The sequence below is a fragment of the Siniperca chuatsi genome, linkage group LG12 (genome assembly GCF_020085105.1).
Source record: "Siniperca chuatsi isolate FFG_IHB_CAS linkage group LG12, ASM2008510v1, whole genome shotgun sequence".
Taxonomy (NCBI): Eukaryota; Metazoa; Chordata; class Actinopteri; order Centrarchiformes; family Sinipercidae; genus Siniperca; species Siniperca chuatsi.
The window spans coordinates 8,960,508-8,978,244 of NC_058053.1; the positions used below are offsets into that span (position 1 = coordinate 8,960,508).

The following is a 17,737-nucleotide window of genomic DNA, read 5'->3' on the forward strand; positions in this document are numbered from 1 at the left end:
AAGAAGAACATTCAGACAGGCTGTGAAGGACAGAGGAAGGGTGAATTGAATAAATAAAATAAAAGGTCCTCTTGACACAGGCGATGGAGGGTGAGGTAGAGTGAGAAACAGCAAAATAGAGAAGTGTGTGTATGTGAGAGCATGCAATTGAGAGACAGAAAGAGAAAGAGAGAGAGTCAGTGACAGGCCACATGGGAGTAGAGGAAGGTGTGTGCAGCATGTCAATACAAATGCTAAGTCACTCAAGGGCTTCCATCCAGCTGAAATCTCAGCCTTCAGTCAGGCATTCATTAGAGAGATATAGAGAAAAGGGATGGATTAAGAGGGAGTGAGAAGTAAATAATATCAAATATCTACATTTGGCTGAGCTTATCAGTAAGTCAAATTTTTGCCTTTTATCAGCTATTCCCTGTGTCATCAAACACCACTGTGCACCTGTAACCTTCTCCTTAACATTCAACCACCTATTCTCCATTTCTTTCTCTTTTAAATATTCAAACAATGTCACATCTCCCTCTGTCACTATCTCTTTTTTTTCTGTTTCTTACGGCAGAGAGATCACTCTACCTGTCCACATATTACCCCAGCAGGACCAGCATTACAGCTGCTGCAGCATCAATAATTATTTGCTGCCTTGGCCATAGGTTCCCTAAAGGCATACTGGGAACCCTGGGTATTTATGAGGGTGTAATTTCCTACCTGGGTTGCACTCACACATCCTCTCCAATCCCTATGACCAGGTGACCCAGGGGATGGGCTGTTGGATGGACAGTTCTGAGCCTGCGACATGACAGCCAAGCAACATGAATTGTCAGGGCTGAAAAAGAAGCTGAAAGATGAGAATAAGGGGTTGGGTGGGGGGTGGATAGGAAGGCCCCTGCCTGGAGACACACCATAGCAGTGCCACAGATTTGCGTAGGAGTAGATATACTATTTCTGTGAACAATGTTGTAATTTCTCCTGATACTAGTATAGGTCATGGATTACTTAGATATACAGTATATCAGTGTTACTTACAGTTACATCTGTTATGTCTAGTACATTACTTTCATTTAATTTGTGTATTGTGAATTGCAAGTGTAATTTTGCTTTGAAATATGCCTTAATTAAGTATGCTTATTCAAATGTATTCCTATTTATAGACAACAGTGTCAAATTATAACCTGAGATTAACTGCTTTCCTGCCTAACAAAGACCACCCAAAAATCACACATGGGATGATACATTTTATAAGGTGACATATGTTTAGGAATCTATTTCTTGAAAATACTTAAAATGTATTCTTACATCGTCAAAAAAGCAGAGTGCAAGATAATGCGAGCACTCATTTAATGTTTACTGTGATAGATTATGTTTCATTGTTTTTGTTTATTATAATGTACAATAATGAACAGTGGCAAAGGCCAGGTAATGTGTTTACTGTACATGTATAGTGTTCTAGTGTGTCTCCAGACAAGAGGAAGGGAGGAGGTGAGCAGATGAGGGCTAAAGGATACATCCGTACGCCGCCTGATCTGGAGCCGATGGCCAGGATCTTCTGCACAGGGTCAAAGGCCAAAGCAGTGGGCTGGTAAGGGAAACCATGACGCACCGTCTGCAAGGAAAAAACCCAAAACAATATTTAAATTAAACAAGAACAACATTTTAGTATCATAGGGTAATTAAAAGATTTTATCATTTAATAATAATTAATGTTAATGATTTTATCATTTAATTATTTTTGCCTGCCCCTATGACATTCTACTGTAGTGAATCCAGTTGAAGCTTTGTCATTTTCAAAAGCTAAATGTCTATTTTGTAAAACTGTGACCTTTAATTCTGTTAAAAAAATTGATTACTAAATGTTGCTTGTTGTTGTTGCTGTCAGCAAACATTTTGTCAGAATAGTTTGAAATGAATGACTGCCACTTTACTGTTTATTAACTGAGGCTGCCAAAAACCAAAAAGCTTTTAAGGATAAAACATTTTTCTTGCGACATTTTCATGTGGCTGATTGCTGTGGTGACAGTCTGATATCTTGGTTATGCTTATTTTTTGAAACTGCAAATTCTGGCTCAGTGAAAGCACCAATGTGTTTACTTATACTACTCTAATCCACTACTGGCATTACAACTAAAAATGATCATTGTGGACAAATACATAGATATTGTTGTAAACACACATTCCTACTATACTTGTACATCATTTTAACATTTATGAATACAGAACACATGAAAGATGCATCTGAAATCCAATTAACTGAAAGCTTGTTGAAATTCAAAAACTTAAAACTTTTACAAGGTCAACATTTTTCTATTGATAAAACATGGAGACTGCACACTGTGTAATTAGCAAAGAAAATGCAGCTTCTGTTAATGTTGAATCTGAATTTAATTGAGAGTGAAATAGCCTCAACATTCATATGCCATGGCCTGACTATGCAAAACGACACTGTCTCTCACACTCCCACTCTGAGATGCACTGCATGCACTGCAGCTGTCTGCCATTAGTCATGTTACATTTCCCAGCAGTGCAGAAATAAGAATATAAACTTTATAAATATCAGATCATTGTTTAATTTTCTTAAAAATCTGATGACTACCCATAAGAACAACACTGTCAGAGACCCTGCTTTTGCAAAGCATTGTAACAAAAAGAATACACATTTCTCCTATCAACTTGTCTTTTTTCCATCCTAAAATGAGGATTTTTGCATACAATCCCACAATGTCAATGATTCATAAATGCTTGAAATCTCAATGTACTGCTTACTATAGAGTAACTATTAAGTGTCTATTATATAAGGAATAGTGAATGGGTGATCAAGGGAGTGATTTCAAACACAGCCCAAGAGTCTGGTGACTTCATGTAATCCCCAGCAAAGCACCGCTCACCTTCAACTTGAGCAGAGGTCTAATCAGCCACAAGTGAAAACACTTGCTTAGGTGTGCAGGGCCTTTCATGAAAATAATAGATGTAACTTACTACTGCAAGTAACCGTACACTAGTATCCTTATAGTCACTAAACCTGGTCAATATTAAGGGTAATGAAAGCCTTTGACTGCAAACTGCAAAGAGAAATGCTCGTTAGTTCTCAGAGAAGGTCAATAATCATATCGTGCTGATATTTGAAAAGATACAATATTTAATCTGTAATTCTTAAAAGAACTCAGTCAATGATTAACCTCCTGTTGTGAACACTGACAAAAGTCATCAGTGGCTTGTTTGTTCATAATATAATTGCAATGTAATTAATTATTATTTGCAACATTTCTTTTTCCTGTGAATTATGTTTTGAAAGTACATAATACACCCAATTCCTCAGTTTAAGAACGGAATCACACAGCAATTGCTGGCAGTCTCCTGTTATTTTCAATAATGTCACCTGTTTTACTCCAGATTAGCTAGCAAACACTAATTAGAAATCTTAGAAATTGCTGTTTATATAGCATTGCAAATGTTGTAATGCTTGTTGTTCTGTTTCTCTTTTACCAGACTTGTTCACACTGCAGTTTGAAGTGGAACGGACTGAACTTGAACCCAATGAAATGGCCCAAAGAAACATGTTGCACACAAGAACTCTTTCAGGTATTTTTTTTATAATGCTTGAATGTTAAAAACTATGCAAATACACTTTCCCTTATGTGGCCATTTAAAAACATTGAATAAATGTATTGCTAAGTACATATGTAACTTTCTCACAATAATACACCTAATGCATCTGGAAGGCATTAGGCTGTAACATTATGATATACACCATGAACCCCAACACCACCATCCCAACACACATAACCATGCATTTTAAGCTATTTTAAAATGAAATGGCTTTGAGATTGTAATTCTCTTCCATGATTTAATGTGTTCTTGCATGAAACAGGATGTTGGGGTGGGACTTGATGCCAGAAGTGACTACATTTTAAGGGGTTCAGAAGTAGGTAGGAAAAAGTTTGCAAAATGGCCACTGACACACGCCTTCTCCCTATCATTAAGAATCACTTCCCCACCCCCACCCCATTTATTGAAGAAGACAATGAGGAGGTCAAGTTATTACCCGAGTTGTCTGGCAATAAACATTTGAGCCCTTGGCAGCAAGGAGAGCTGCAGATGATACTGGCAAAGATGTTTCAAACTGACACTCAAAAACCCTTCACTGACTTTGACTCTGATCAAAAGGGGATTTTTATTAAATAACCCAATGCATCAGCAAATGATTCTGACACTACAAAAAGAGAAAAAAAGTGGGTCGCTCAAACACATTCATAAACAAAATCATTCATACGCAATGGCCATGCACACACATTGTGGAGAAATACACACATATTTAAGGAAGAACCTGGCCAGACACACATCCTCCAGGTCTTGCTACCAGGCCCCTTTAGGTTCTAAAGCCCATCTCTGGTGTACTGTTGCTGGGATACAGCAGAGCCACCCCCCACATATACATACAAGAGAGCCAAGAAGTGGATGAGAAACACATTTACTCTGGTGAATCTCAGAGCTCCTCATATATATTTTAAAGCCAAAGCCATAAAGACATTTTTCTCCCTCTTTCAGAGAAGTGTGTTTTTAAATGTAGTATACGTGTGTATGTGTGTGTGTGACCTGATACTCATACTTCTATCCTCTATCTATCAATCTCTCTATTTATCTTTTGTTTATCGATCTACAGTAACACAACTACATGTCATTGTACCCAATAAAGACTGTTCTATTCAGTCAGCACATTTTAAAGTTTGCTGTTTAAAAATATAGGTTACCAACATTATGTGATTAGTCCCCAATCAAAAATATTAACAAGGCAAAATAAACATAAAGGAATTACTAAATGTATATTATGTTGAAGCAGCTAAGATGTAGGTTTAGAAATGTATTCAGCCATGCAGCAACTGTTGACCTGCTGCAAAGGACCTGCGTTATGGCTGCCAGAGGCTGCATTACATCAACTCCGCTCTCCATCCACCTCCTCCCCTTTTCTCTTCCTCTGTTGTGTTTTTTTCTCCCCTCCACACATACACAACCTTTATGCACACAAGCCTAATGTTCAATCAGATAACCCCACACAGACATCCCCACCCCCCAAAGACTAATACCACCTCATGCCACCCACCATCCTCTCTCTCCACAGCGTTCAGCTGCAGAGCTGGTCTAGACCCCTGGTTCTATAAATAGCAAGCAGCATCCATGTCTACCACTGCCAGCAAATTGTGCATTGAGCAGCTATATCTCCAAACATGGATCGACACAGTGAAATATGACATTAAATTCTCAAATATATCTTTATGTGATCACAGTAATTGTCTATAATGTTTACACTAATATAAAAGGTACAAACGCTAATACTAATTTAACATTAGTGTGGTGCAGCTTATTCAAGATCATGGAATCTTCCACATTTCTTGTTAACATATGGTACTGAGTATCAGTGCTCTACAGCCTCTGCATTTTTCAGGCAAAGTGTGCCTGAGAATGCGTGAATGTGAAAAATTATTTTCAAGCTCTGTCAAATACACATATTTGCTAAGCTCTGAGACTAAGTAATCTGTTTTAAAATATTTATAATATTCGCTGTCCTCATGCTTTTTTATTAGCAAAGACTAATGTATAAAATGTTAAGGCAGCAGGCTTCACGTCTTTAGCCAGCACTGATCATCACTTTTGCCAATTTAAAATAAACTTTTTTAGTGTACTATAGTGACTATATTAACTAAAGCTAACTAACAATAATTCTGTGAGTAACTTGAAAAAAAGCCAAAATACTGTATAACTTGGCTGTAGTCTGGTTAATGTGCTCACTGAGAGCTGCGTCTGTACTTGGTCAAAAAATTTTTACTCTAACACTACTCTACGATCAAGAATGGACTGCATGTTTTAGCAGTTGAACAAGACGATCTTCTATAGAGAAACAATCATCTCTCAGTAATAATTATTTAAAATATATATAAATTCAGATTTCACAGCAGAATGTACGACTGAAAAGATGCTGTCGTATTCACACACTGACGTTAGGAATCGCTGGGAAACGTAGTGTAAAGACATAACAATGAGCGCTATTAGTACCAAATGCATGGAGGTAGCATTTCAGAAAGCTGATTTGAGGTCCTGCAGTTGATGTCACAGCCTCTAACAACCACCACAGAAAATATTCTACTCTTGGTCCCGCTAAAATGAAACACATCTCAATATAACGTAGTCCAGTACAACACCACCTCTAAATATGACCTCGATAATAAACATAGAATTAAATTTACACTTATCGATATGAACAAGACAAGTACCTCAGTAGCCCTGTGTTATATGATTTCTCACCAGGTAGCTAAATCCAGATGTTGCTTAGGTTGAGCTAAAGAAGCATGCAGATACCTTTTTTAGGCATGCCAACAACTGAGTAAGGGCAGTATGGGATTTACATTCCCTTTTCTTACCAATGTTTCTCTGTAGCTCTTCAGAGGCATGCTGTGACAGGCAGTCAGCGAGTTGAAACTGGCTCAACTGAATGACTGATTAACTGCTTCAGCCCTTCAATATGGCACATGGCACTACATGGCTACATCACTGCAGGACCTTCAGGAAATACTGTTGAGCTGGTATTCATGAGTAATGCGCTGAGAAGACTCTATAGCCTGACCTTGATGGTGCTTGGATACATCAACTAACATTACACAACAACAAACAAAAGGGAAGCGTTGTGCACAAAGAGCAAGGATACATGGAGGAATGGATGAAGAGGCCACTTGTGATGTGCAATTTGAAGCAAAAGCACTGGCAAGTGGTAAATAATGCATAGTGAGAGTAGTATGTGTGTGGACAGCAGAGAAAAGCTAAAGGAAATGGAAATGATGGAGAGAAATGTACTGTATATGGGAGACCACAGGAATATTTGTACATTTTTCTTGTAAAAATAGAAAAACTAACTTGTGATCATTGGAAAAAATACCAGATTGGAATTTAGTCAGCAGCCATGAAGAAGAGATTGCTTTAGCTAATGAGGTCATCATATTGTAAACTAACTACAACAAGCACTCAGCCACACTATTGGTCCCTTATCAATAGATACAAAAAAGATACAATTTTCGATTTCAGTGAGGTGTTTTCAACTGTTGAAAGTGATTACGTTTATGTTAATGGTAAATTAGCTTCAAGCTAGCTTTCAGAAATGGCTATTGGCTGAAGACCACCACACATCTAGCAGCAAGCATTCTGGAGCATATTTTTTATCTTTTAGTGACGCTGAAATGGGTGCGGTCACTAACCTTTAATATTCTTCGCAGAGGTCAGCCTTTAGCTAGGTGCTTGGCTTCTAACTGAAGTTGGAGTACCTCTGGTTTTAAAGCTAGCATAACTGTAACGTAAGTTAACAAACATTAAGCCAACTTTACTGTCCGGTCCATTTCTGTGGTGAGGAAGTTGAGAGACACCTTTGCCCAGGAACGAAAGCATTTCTTTTCTCTTGCAGCAAACATAAAAACAATGGCCAGTAACGTTAGATCATTTGTGTTAAGTAGCTCAGTCTGAGCTCTCTCAGCACTTTTTGGGTGGGTGCGTCGGGTCCACGCACCAGCCGCAAATTGTTTGTTTATATTAAATAAAAATAATAAGAAAAATAATTGCAATGTATCAGAAATTGATGTTTTTGACAGTGCTAAAAATAGACTAGCCTGAGCTAACTGTTGACAACCACAAGCACTCTATCCCTCCCTGCAGTGATATTAGGGATGTTCATTTGAAGCTGTAGTAGGCTACAGTAACTAGCCTAATGGCTTTATCTGTTGATGTGAGCAGTGATGTGTCTGGCAGATATTTCCTAATCACAGATGATTGCCATGTCAACATCTTGTGCATTTTTATTTAATAATCACAAGAGGATGCTATCTCAGAATCGTGACCACAAAAATAAAATTATGTTCTGTTGAAGTAGTAAATCATTATTCTGTGATCACAAAAAACAAAACTATGAATAGTGTTAACTTGTAAAATATGTAGGCCTATACACAGTAAAAACCACCAAAACAAATGCGGATCTTTTGTTTTGCTCAATGAAAGTGTGTTTCAGTCATGTCAGCATTCTTATCTGTCTGTAAATGACAGAACTGCTGCAGTATCACATACATTACTGGACAGTGGTCATAATTTTGGGATTAGTATTTGGTCAATTAAAACTGGTAGGTGGACATGGGCGTTGCGTGGCCTGGGCATTCGGGGCTGTAGCCCCGAAGATTTTTTCTTTAGCCCCGAATAATTCTCCACTTTGAGCGGCTTGTCACTAAAGAAGACGGCAGTGTTGTACTTTTGTATATTCATTAAACGTGATGGAGCAGAGGCAAAAACAATCAGAGAGGGTTTACAGGAAAATGTGTGGAAATACTCGTGTCTTTTGGCTGATAGGTCTGTCAATTCTTCTCAGCAGTGGCACAAACACCCTCTCATGCTGAGTTAGGAAAACATCTGTAAATGTCTGTATGAGTCCAAGTTACAGGAACATGATATGAGCAGAGCACAAGTTACCAGTATAGGCTGTATACAACCTACTTTGCATTGCACTGTAGCCAGCTAAAATCTAAGGATTTATTTCGACCAAACCAGAGTTGGCGATTGTTGGAACAGTGGGAAGACTAACCAAGATGGTTTTGGTGAGTTTTATTTTGTTTCTGTCAAGTTTGAATGAAGTGTGTTTTACAATGAGTTAACAAGGCAATTGAACTATATCACTTTATCACTGTTTACAGTATATAGGCTTGCAAAGCTTGTGTCTCCCTGAATTACTCTATGAAAATAATACAGTTTGTCTTTGTGTGTGTTGTGTGTTCCCTGTGTGCATACAAATTGTGCCTCTACATCACTCAGGTGTTTTAGCACCTGTACCCTCAAGCTAAATGTCAGGATGAGAGACAGCAGTGCAGAGAAAAGTAGAGTATTCCCATCACATACTCTATTCCTGTTTACAGAGACTTTACAAAGTCAGAGTGCCCATCAAACAAAGATACACAAGGCTTCCCTCACCAGTGTTTGAAGGGAGATATTTTGAGGTTGCTCTAAAATTCCTTTGATCTAGTCAGGAGCAGCCCAAAATAAAAAAGAGGCAAATCTGAACGTGGGTAGGAGAGAAGACGTTTGGGGGAGGAGTGGAAGAGGAGATCAGGGGTTTCTGAATGTGTGAAACAGGGAACACACAGTGGTTACACAACACAGCACGTTCCCATTCATTTCTTATCAGACACACTCGGGGTCCAAGAAATACAAAATGCAAGTTCAACATGCAACTGATATGTGTACAACATCCAAACCTGCAAGGGTAAAACATAAAAGGACATAAACATCTAGGTTTCACAAAACTGTTATTTCAAAAGCTTTTCAATGACTGTCTCTGAACATGTAGCAGGTTTATAATGGAACCTGCTACAACTTGAAATATAATCAGTGAAATGAGGTTGAAACGCTCTTATACGCAACCTCAATGTCAAATTAAAGTTTTTAACCAGATTTTAAATTTTTATTAACATTTTTAACATGGACAGCCAATTTTATTTTTATTTTTTCACCAAATCATTAAAACGGTATATTAATATTTAGACAGATAACAGATTTTTTTTTGTTTTTTGACTGACATATTATCACCTCATTAAGTTGATATAGCTAACATATTAGCAAATAATTGCCTGTTTAAACATCCAACAGACGCAGAGCAACATTAGCATTTCATTTGGAGTCGTGTTTCTGGCCACTTGATGAATGTAAGCCCAATGTTGTCTCTCCTTTTGGCTCTGTTTTGGTCTCCACCAACTCCTGAGGGAAATATCTGGCTCTTTAGCTGCTACATGCTCCACAATGTTCACCAGCTAGTCACTAACTGTGTCTGTCTGCCGTTTGATGCTGAGCAGGTAATGTGCAGTGGGTTTGTCAGAGCTTTTTTGCTGAAAATTGCTGCTGCTGGAAACAACGCTGATGAGAGCTGTGAGTTCTGAACCACCACAGGAATGATTGTGTGACACCAAAAATTGAGAAAGAAAACAAAAAAAAAAACTCTGTAACAAATGGAGGGTATGCTGTAGCAGGCAAGTATAAGTATGATCTTTTGATATTAAAAACTATCCTCAGTGTTTTTTTTCCATGAATAAAGTGATTCAAGGTTTCCAGGGTGTGATTCTCTATCATGCTGAAAGCCAAAGGATGAAGGGACTTTCATTCATCTCTGAGGCTGAGGCTGATCTAATAGGCACTTCCTCCATTGCTGCACGGCACATGAATGCACACACACGAATGCGAACAGGGTGAGAATGCAGTGTGAGAGCTCAGAAGTATAAAAACAAATGAATGAGCCTGGATAAGCTTCCCTCCCTGCTGACTGTAGTGGGCTCATTTGTATGAGAGCTGCACACCACACGGTGTTAGTTGTGCATGGCCAGAGAGAGTGGGGGAGAGACACTTATATGTATATGTATGTATGTTTGCTGTGTCTGTGAACATTTATGCATTTATATTGTATCAAAGTACTGTATGATTGTGAGGGATGATTAGATTACATATTATGATAGGTGCAGCATACAGTCATTTTTTATCTGGCAGGATTTAACACAAACCCCTTAAGGGTCAAATGTGATGAATGTTAAGCATGTGTCTCTTCAGATGAAAGCGTGGGCTTAACAGCCACATATACATAATTTGTTCAACATCAGTGCAAAGCAATCTTCTCTGTTTGTGTGTGTGTGGAGGAGGTACGCTGGGGCTTCATATCGTGCTTTCATGCCATCGTAGGGTTAGAAACCAGCCATATGTGGATGCACTGTATATGTGGTTTAACCTTTTAACCACAGCACCGGGCGTATCAGTGAATCAGTCATGGCATCAGCATCATGCCTTAGGCTTGATAGAAAAAGTAGGAGTGAGTGGACAAAATTGTCACGTGTTAGGCTACCACCCACGACACCGTAATGTAACATGTCACTCTGCCCCCTCGTGATCACTGAGAAGAACCCACATTCACACTTTTCAAAACAAAAGCTTATTGTTTTTTTTGTGTGGTTTGAATAGCTGCCTGATTATTTTAAGACAGTAAATTTGAAACTGATGTAGATGTCATCTGTAATGTGGGTAGCTTGAGTGATTAGCTTGCACACTATCATGGCACTGTGGTCAGATGTACTGCATGTTAAAACTGAATCCACGAATGAGTTCAAATGCATTTTCTTTGTCAGTTAAGCAAAACTTCAAGCACAGAGTGAAAAAAAGGAACTCAAGGAGTTAATTGTAATATTTGTAATAATGCAATATTTTGATTAAGGTATCAGTTTCACCAAATATATATGCCTTGATGGATTTTTAATTATTTACTCAATCTAGACTGTGATTAAAAGATTGAGTTTTCTACTGACTTTTATTTTCAAAGAAAATGGGAAAAATATAAAAAGAAAATGTTACAAATAACAATGAGCAAAATGGAAGCATTCCTGTCAGACTTGCTATCTCATATATGTCACGAGGCACAATGTATTTATGCGAAATGAGATGAATCATCATCAACATTTAATGGCTGTGCAATATAGCAGCTATTTACTGCCAATCATCAGTACTGCCTCTGCCTATTAAGACAACATTTTAATGCTATATTTTGATTACTACAGTATACTGAAATGTACTAAAAATCACTGAAGATGAACAAATATAATGCTGAAGCACTAGAAATAAATTCCTTCCTGAATATACTGTCTCTTACTCATTGAATACACTGTTGCAAGGCATCTTGTAGACACTTTTTGACTGTATTTTGAAAAGAAAAAATGCCATACAGGAACACTGAATCCTCTAACGAGCTGTGTTTCTATTATAAAAAAAACCCTCAACTCCAGCTACTACATACACCTTTCAGATACTTCTAAAGAGATCAGGTAGATGAGGTTTGTCAAGTGCTTGAGAGTAGCACTTAAGAGCAGTGGGATCCGCTAAACACTCAAGAAACTATGTTGGTTTAAAGATTTGCAGCACTGCAGTTCCAAGTGGACTGTCTTCCATAATAAGTTTTCAACTCAACAGTCTTAGTCATGCACTAAAACATTGCGTTTGCGTTGTTTTGTCCCATAGTGAAGTGCACAGAAAGGGCAATAAATGTCTGAAAATGTGCATGACTGAAATAGACGTTTCTCTGCAACTAGCCACATGCTTGACAAAAGTTAAAGGATGGTGGAACAACAGCTGTGTGCTTTACTCATGAAGACAATTTGCAGGGCATCTCTGTCATTTTTAAACATTGTTTGCCTTTTATGAGCAGTCAGTACAAAATTGATGTTATGGGTCAACAGTGGATTTAAGATGATTGACTTCCACAATCTCCTTTCTCCCCAGGCTTTAACATTGATGTAGCTATGGAAACACAAGAAATGATGATATGAAAAAAAATGCATTGTGGATGGGGCCTTTCAGAAAATGGTGGCATCCTGAAAGTTGCCTAGAGCGGTTTTCCATCATAACATCCATGGTTATAACTTGAATGGTAAAAAAACAAACAAACCCAAAACAGGTTTGACAGTGTTCTGATGAAATTTGACTTACATTTTTTTCTCACTAGGAGCCACACATCACACAAAAAAGGAGTTAGTGCAGTGGCTTATCAAGCACTGCAAAATGAAAACAGACTTCATGAGAGTGAAGTGATGGAAAATTGAGTGAAATGAAGGGCTGTTTGAGAAGCTCACTCCATTATATTTGCACAGCATGAGGTGAGGCAGGCAGTCTGCCGTCACCTACAGACAGAATAGACAAAGCATTTTGAAATCCCACACAAAATCAAGAGGCGGCTCTTTCTCTTTCTCAAACACACATTGCACAGCATCTTCATATCATTCAGATTCTGTCTCAGGGAGCTCTACCGCTGTTGAACACTTCAATAATGCTTTGTTTCTTTTTAACTCATGCCACACAGCCAAAAACATTCATCCTAACAGATAGTTGGTCACATCTTCTGCTGGTGTTTCATATTATTGTAATGTGTTCATTTAGTTTCTTTCATTCATGTAAGAAAATAGTGAGTAAGGCAGATGACTCCTCAAGCTTAAAAAAAATTAGGCTTTACTACATCAAGTGATTTGTTGGGATGGATACTGCATACTGAAAACACACACACACACACACACACACACACACACACACACACACTGTACTTCCTCTGTCTCACTTGTATACAGTTTACTGAACATCTCTCCTCCATATTGGTTTTTCCCCATCTTCTCTTCTCAGCCTGACATCAACTCCTCCTTAATTGATCCCACACTGTGGCTTCTGACAGGCAGTTGACACATGGTAATGTGAGACTAGCTGGAAGTAAACCCACTGAGTCATCACACCCATGGAGAGCTTGTGGGGTCGCTGGTGAGGGAGTGAGGTGATGTCATCTTTACTGGCCCGTGTACAAACTCCTAACCTCTGAACTTCAACCGTGAGTTTAACAAAAAATGTTTTCTTCAGTGAAATACTTGCACCTGACCAACTGAATAATGACACTAAAACCATTTTGCTAATGGTTTGTACTACATAAACATACTGCTGCCGATTTCAGCATTTACTCACTATCATCATCTGAAACTGAGGAGCAAAAATGTGAATTAAAAGCCAGATATTTTATCATAACATTAACAAGTTTATAGGAATCAATATACTGTATACAGTATAAAGGGAGTGCTGAGATGTATAGGCCCGAGTTGGTTAAAATACGTATGTAGATAACTAATTAGCACCTCCTTCTACCAGATACAATTACTTGTGTTCAAAATAGATGTGTTTACAACAAGACAAACTAACAAGCTAATAAAAAAACTCAGAATGGAGATTCTACTGAAAAAATTCTCATTGGTCAAATAAATCAGTTCCCAATGAAAAATTAGCTATTAGTTATTTGGAACTATCTCATTAACAACTATAAGAAGAATAAGAGTCTACAGCCATGCTCTGTGAGGCAGTACTTAGGCACATCAGCATGCTACATGCTCACAGTGACAATGCTAACATGATGATGATGCAGGTAGGAAGTTTACCATGTTCACCATCTTAGTTTAGCGAATGCTGACATTTGCTGATTAGCGCTAAACGCAAAGTACAGCTGAGGCTGATGGGAATTTCATTTTGCAAGTATTTGGCCATGAACCAAAGTATTGAACAGATTGAAATATTGACGTGATAATGGCGCTGGATTAAAAAACTCAGGGGATTAATTAAAGTTTTTTACCATTTATCTGGGGGCATAAACGTGTGTACCAAATTTCATTACATTTCAAGTGTCAACCTCATGGTGGCACTAGAGGACAACTCGGGGGATGATTTGTCCTGTGGGAACAATGAATGTCTGTACAAATGTGTCTATCAAGTGGATGTTGAGATATTTCACTGGGTAAGTGAAAACCTGGACCTGCTAATGGTTGACTGACCAACCGACTGACATTGCCATTCCTAGATACACGCTGCCATAGGTCAAAATCCTCAATAACAACCCCATATTAGATTGTTATGGACTGTTATACACAAAAGAATAGACATTAGCTTTACAGAATCAAAACTGGTGAATCTTACAGGGAATTAGTCCTTTTAAAATGTCCATTTGTATTCCTGAAGGGCTGCTTGAAAAATGTGGCACAAAGCAGCTAATTTATATCTGATTATCCTAATGGACATAGAAAGGACATAGACAGGATGTTTTAACAATGAAATCTAATTTGAAATGTGATCGTGCTGGCGTTATGGGTAATCATTCAGCCCCTTTTGAGATTAATCTTTTATTAAAGGAGATTAGAAATGTGAAGGGGGTCAAGATGTCCCAATAGTGCACTTTTTAACAAGCTCCAGATCCAAAAATATTAAAAACACTTAAAAACTAATTGAGATTCAACTGCAGAGATCTGAGACCACCAGTAAAACAACATCTTTCATTTCATCAAGTGTGAGTACAGAACCTTTGTAGCTTTAATACTTTTGCAAGGTTTGGAGTGGTTATGTGGTTTTGCTGATGTAACAATTGATTTGCCCAGGTTGTACCTAAGATGATGCCCCAAGTTTACTAGTATCTGATCATAATGTGGACCAGGCTACCTCTGGCTCATCTAATAACAGTGCTACGAAGAACCAGTCATAGATCGGACACCTGACTCTTGAAGGATCCTGGCATGGTTAGTATGACTTCTGCATCCATTTAAGTCACAAGGCACTGTCTGACTAAGGCTACATTTACACATTGTTCACATCAGCTTACATTCATCCATGACTAAAAGTATATTCAGAAATTCAAATTAATGGGGTTAACTTAGAACCATGTTCTTCACAGCGACAACTAGGACATAATGAATATGGAAACCATCACTTTTCATTGGTTAAAATTTTATAGTCGGTACTGCACTTTAGCGAGGTGATGGGGTAAAAGAAGTGGCACATGCAATATGAATGAAGTCAGCTGAGGTAAAGACTTCCCAGAATGCAAATGACAGATATTACGACAGACGCTGGCAATGATTAGCATCAGACATCTGGCTGGTAGTGGTTTTCCAACTGTGAGGAGCTTCTATTTTCAGAAATACATGCTGTATAGGCTACAGCATTTTTGACACACAAAAATACATTATTGACACTGTGGCAGAGCGGTGATTTTTTTTTTAATTCTGTGGTCTGTTCTGTTTTTTTTTTTAATTCTGTCATTTTTAAGGCTCCTGCACTGTATTCAGGGCACATTGTTTAAGTTTTTTTGAATTTTTAAACCTGCAATAACTCAATGTTGGCCACTCGGGGGCAGCGGAAACAAACTGTGGTTTTAAGTTGATATGGCGAACTTGTTAGCAAACAGTTATATGTGTTAGCAGACAGTTATATTTCTCATATAAAGAAAGATTAGCTGTGGGGTTGGGGTTGGGGTTGTGTTTGCGTCCACCAGATGAATGTAAGTCCAATATTCACTCTCCTTTTAGCTCTGTTTTGGTCTCCACTTATTCCTACAGGAAATGTGAGGCTCTTTAGCGGCATAGTCATTTGTCACTAGTCATTTGATCCATTGTTAAAGTAAAAATCTAAATTATAGCCACTGTAAACATATCAGTATTTATTTCAAAATACTCACAGGTGATAATCAGATATTTTAAAAAAACTAAAATATGTTAGTGAAAATCAAAATATGTCATTTGCAATGCAAACATTCTGTACTTTTACTGTTTATTGCTTTTCTATTTATTTTTTATTCTGAGGACAGCATAATCAGTGGGTCTTTTGAATATAGCCCTCATTTTTCGCTACTATTTCTATTGTTACACATTTTCTAACCTGCCCTTGCCATTGGAGGACCTTGTGGTAAACAGAAAGAACAGAACAATCTGAATGAAAACTACTGAGTTATCAGTTGAACCAAATAAAGAACACTAATGCCAATTAGCCTTAATTGTATAGTGAACTTTGTCTCCTCCCTGTAGGACTAAGGCTCTTTGGTTCCTGCACAGTGTTTAGCAGGGCATCCATGCAACAAAGTTTGTGTTCAGCCTCAGTTCTCCTGCACAATCTGCAGATGTCTGACTAGTAGAGCTCTTTTGAACTAAGTAACGTTGCTGCCATGTTCCTGGAACCAGGCTGAGATGATGAGTGACATGAAGGGATGCACCTGGTCAGACTACAGTTTACTTATGCATAACACTCAAATGAGGCTCCTTTGGAATGAAGCTTGCACACACAGCATTACACCATCCTCAGCAGCAGCTTGTAACACTCACACACGACAGAACAAATCCATGATTCAAGCTGTTTACGCCAAATCTTGACCCTGTCATCAGCATGTGGCACCAGAGATCCAGATTTGTTGGATTGTGCAATGTTTATCTTCAGCCACCCAGTTTTGGTGATCATGTCCCCATTGTAGATTTCTCTTCTTGTTCATAGCTGACAGTACGACAACCCAATATAGCCTAGCCCACCCACTTCAGCCTTGTTCACACAACTTTTGTTCTGAGCTGTTATTTGCATATGTGCGGCCGTCCTGTCAGCTCGAACAAGTCTGGTCATTCCCTCTGACCTCCCTCAATGTCAAAGTGTTTTCGTCGACATACCTGCTACTGACTGTCAGTTTTCTGTTTGTCCATTCTCTGTAATCTCCATACATTGCATGTGAGCACACATTGTGCCCTATTGGGTCTACAAGCTTTAAATAGAGAAATTGCAGTCACACACCTTCAACGTAGTTCACGAGCTTGTGTCAACTCTGCAGTGTTGCTAAACTAATGGAGAGGGCATGTTCCCATTTTTGGTATCCAAGTGTTTGGGTTGCTGTACTGCAGTTTTAGCCAGAGGGAAAGTGCTGTTTCTATTCGATTTGTTAGTTTAGATCACCTATTCATGTTTTACTTTTGTATGACATGAATGTTTGAAGAGTTTAGTATTGGAACCACACCTGTTTTTGAGTTTTAAAAGACACAATTTGACCCTTATTTTAAGCTAACTCAACACATTGCCTGTTATGGTTAAAAAAAAATTAAAATTGTAAATTTGCAAATTTGTGGAATCTGTTGGTTTTCAGTGTAACCTAAAAGAAAAAGCTTGAAAGCTGACAGTATGCTTTGGGGGAATTAATTCAAGCCTCAACCATCATTTAGCCTCCTGCCTTCCTTCTGTCCTCCTCTTTAGTTCCATTACATGACAACACTGACATGGTCAGGGTGAGAGGGGAGAGAGTGACCAATATACAGTAATAACTTGTATTTTTTTCACACAAATTAATATCCAAATACATACACTATAAAATAACACAAATAAT

The 17,737-nt window shown here is 38.2% G+C and overlaps 1 protein-coding gene across 12 annotated transcripts in view; it reads right to left on the minus strand.

Moving 5' to 3' along the window:
- Positions 1-17,737, minus strand: part of stxbp5l (syntaxin binding protein 5L) — a 144,652-nt gene that overhangs the window by 121,939 nt on the left and 4,976 nt on the right. For all 12 annotated transcript variants that reach the window (XM_044216931.1, XM_044216930.1, XM_044216934.1 and 9 more), the window contains exon 2: positions 1,497-1,594. In XM_044216931.1, coding sequence (XP_044072866.1) covers positions 1,497-1,594 — 98 coding nt within the window. The remainder of the gene's footprint in view (positions 1-1,496; positions 1,595-17,737) is intronic.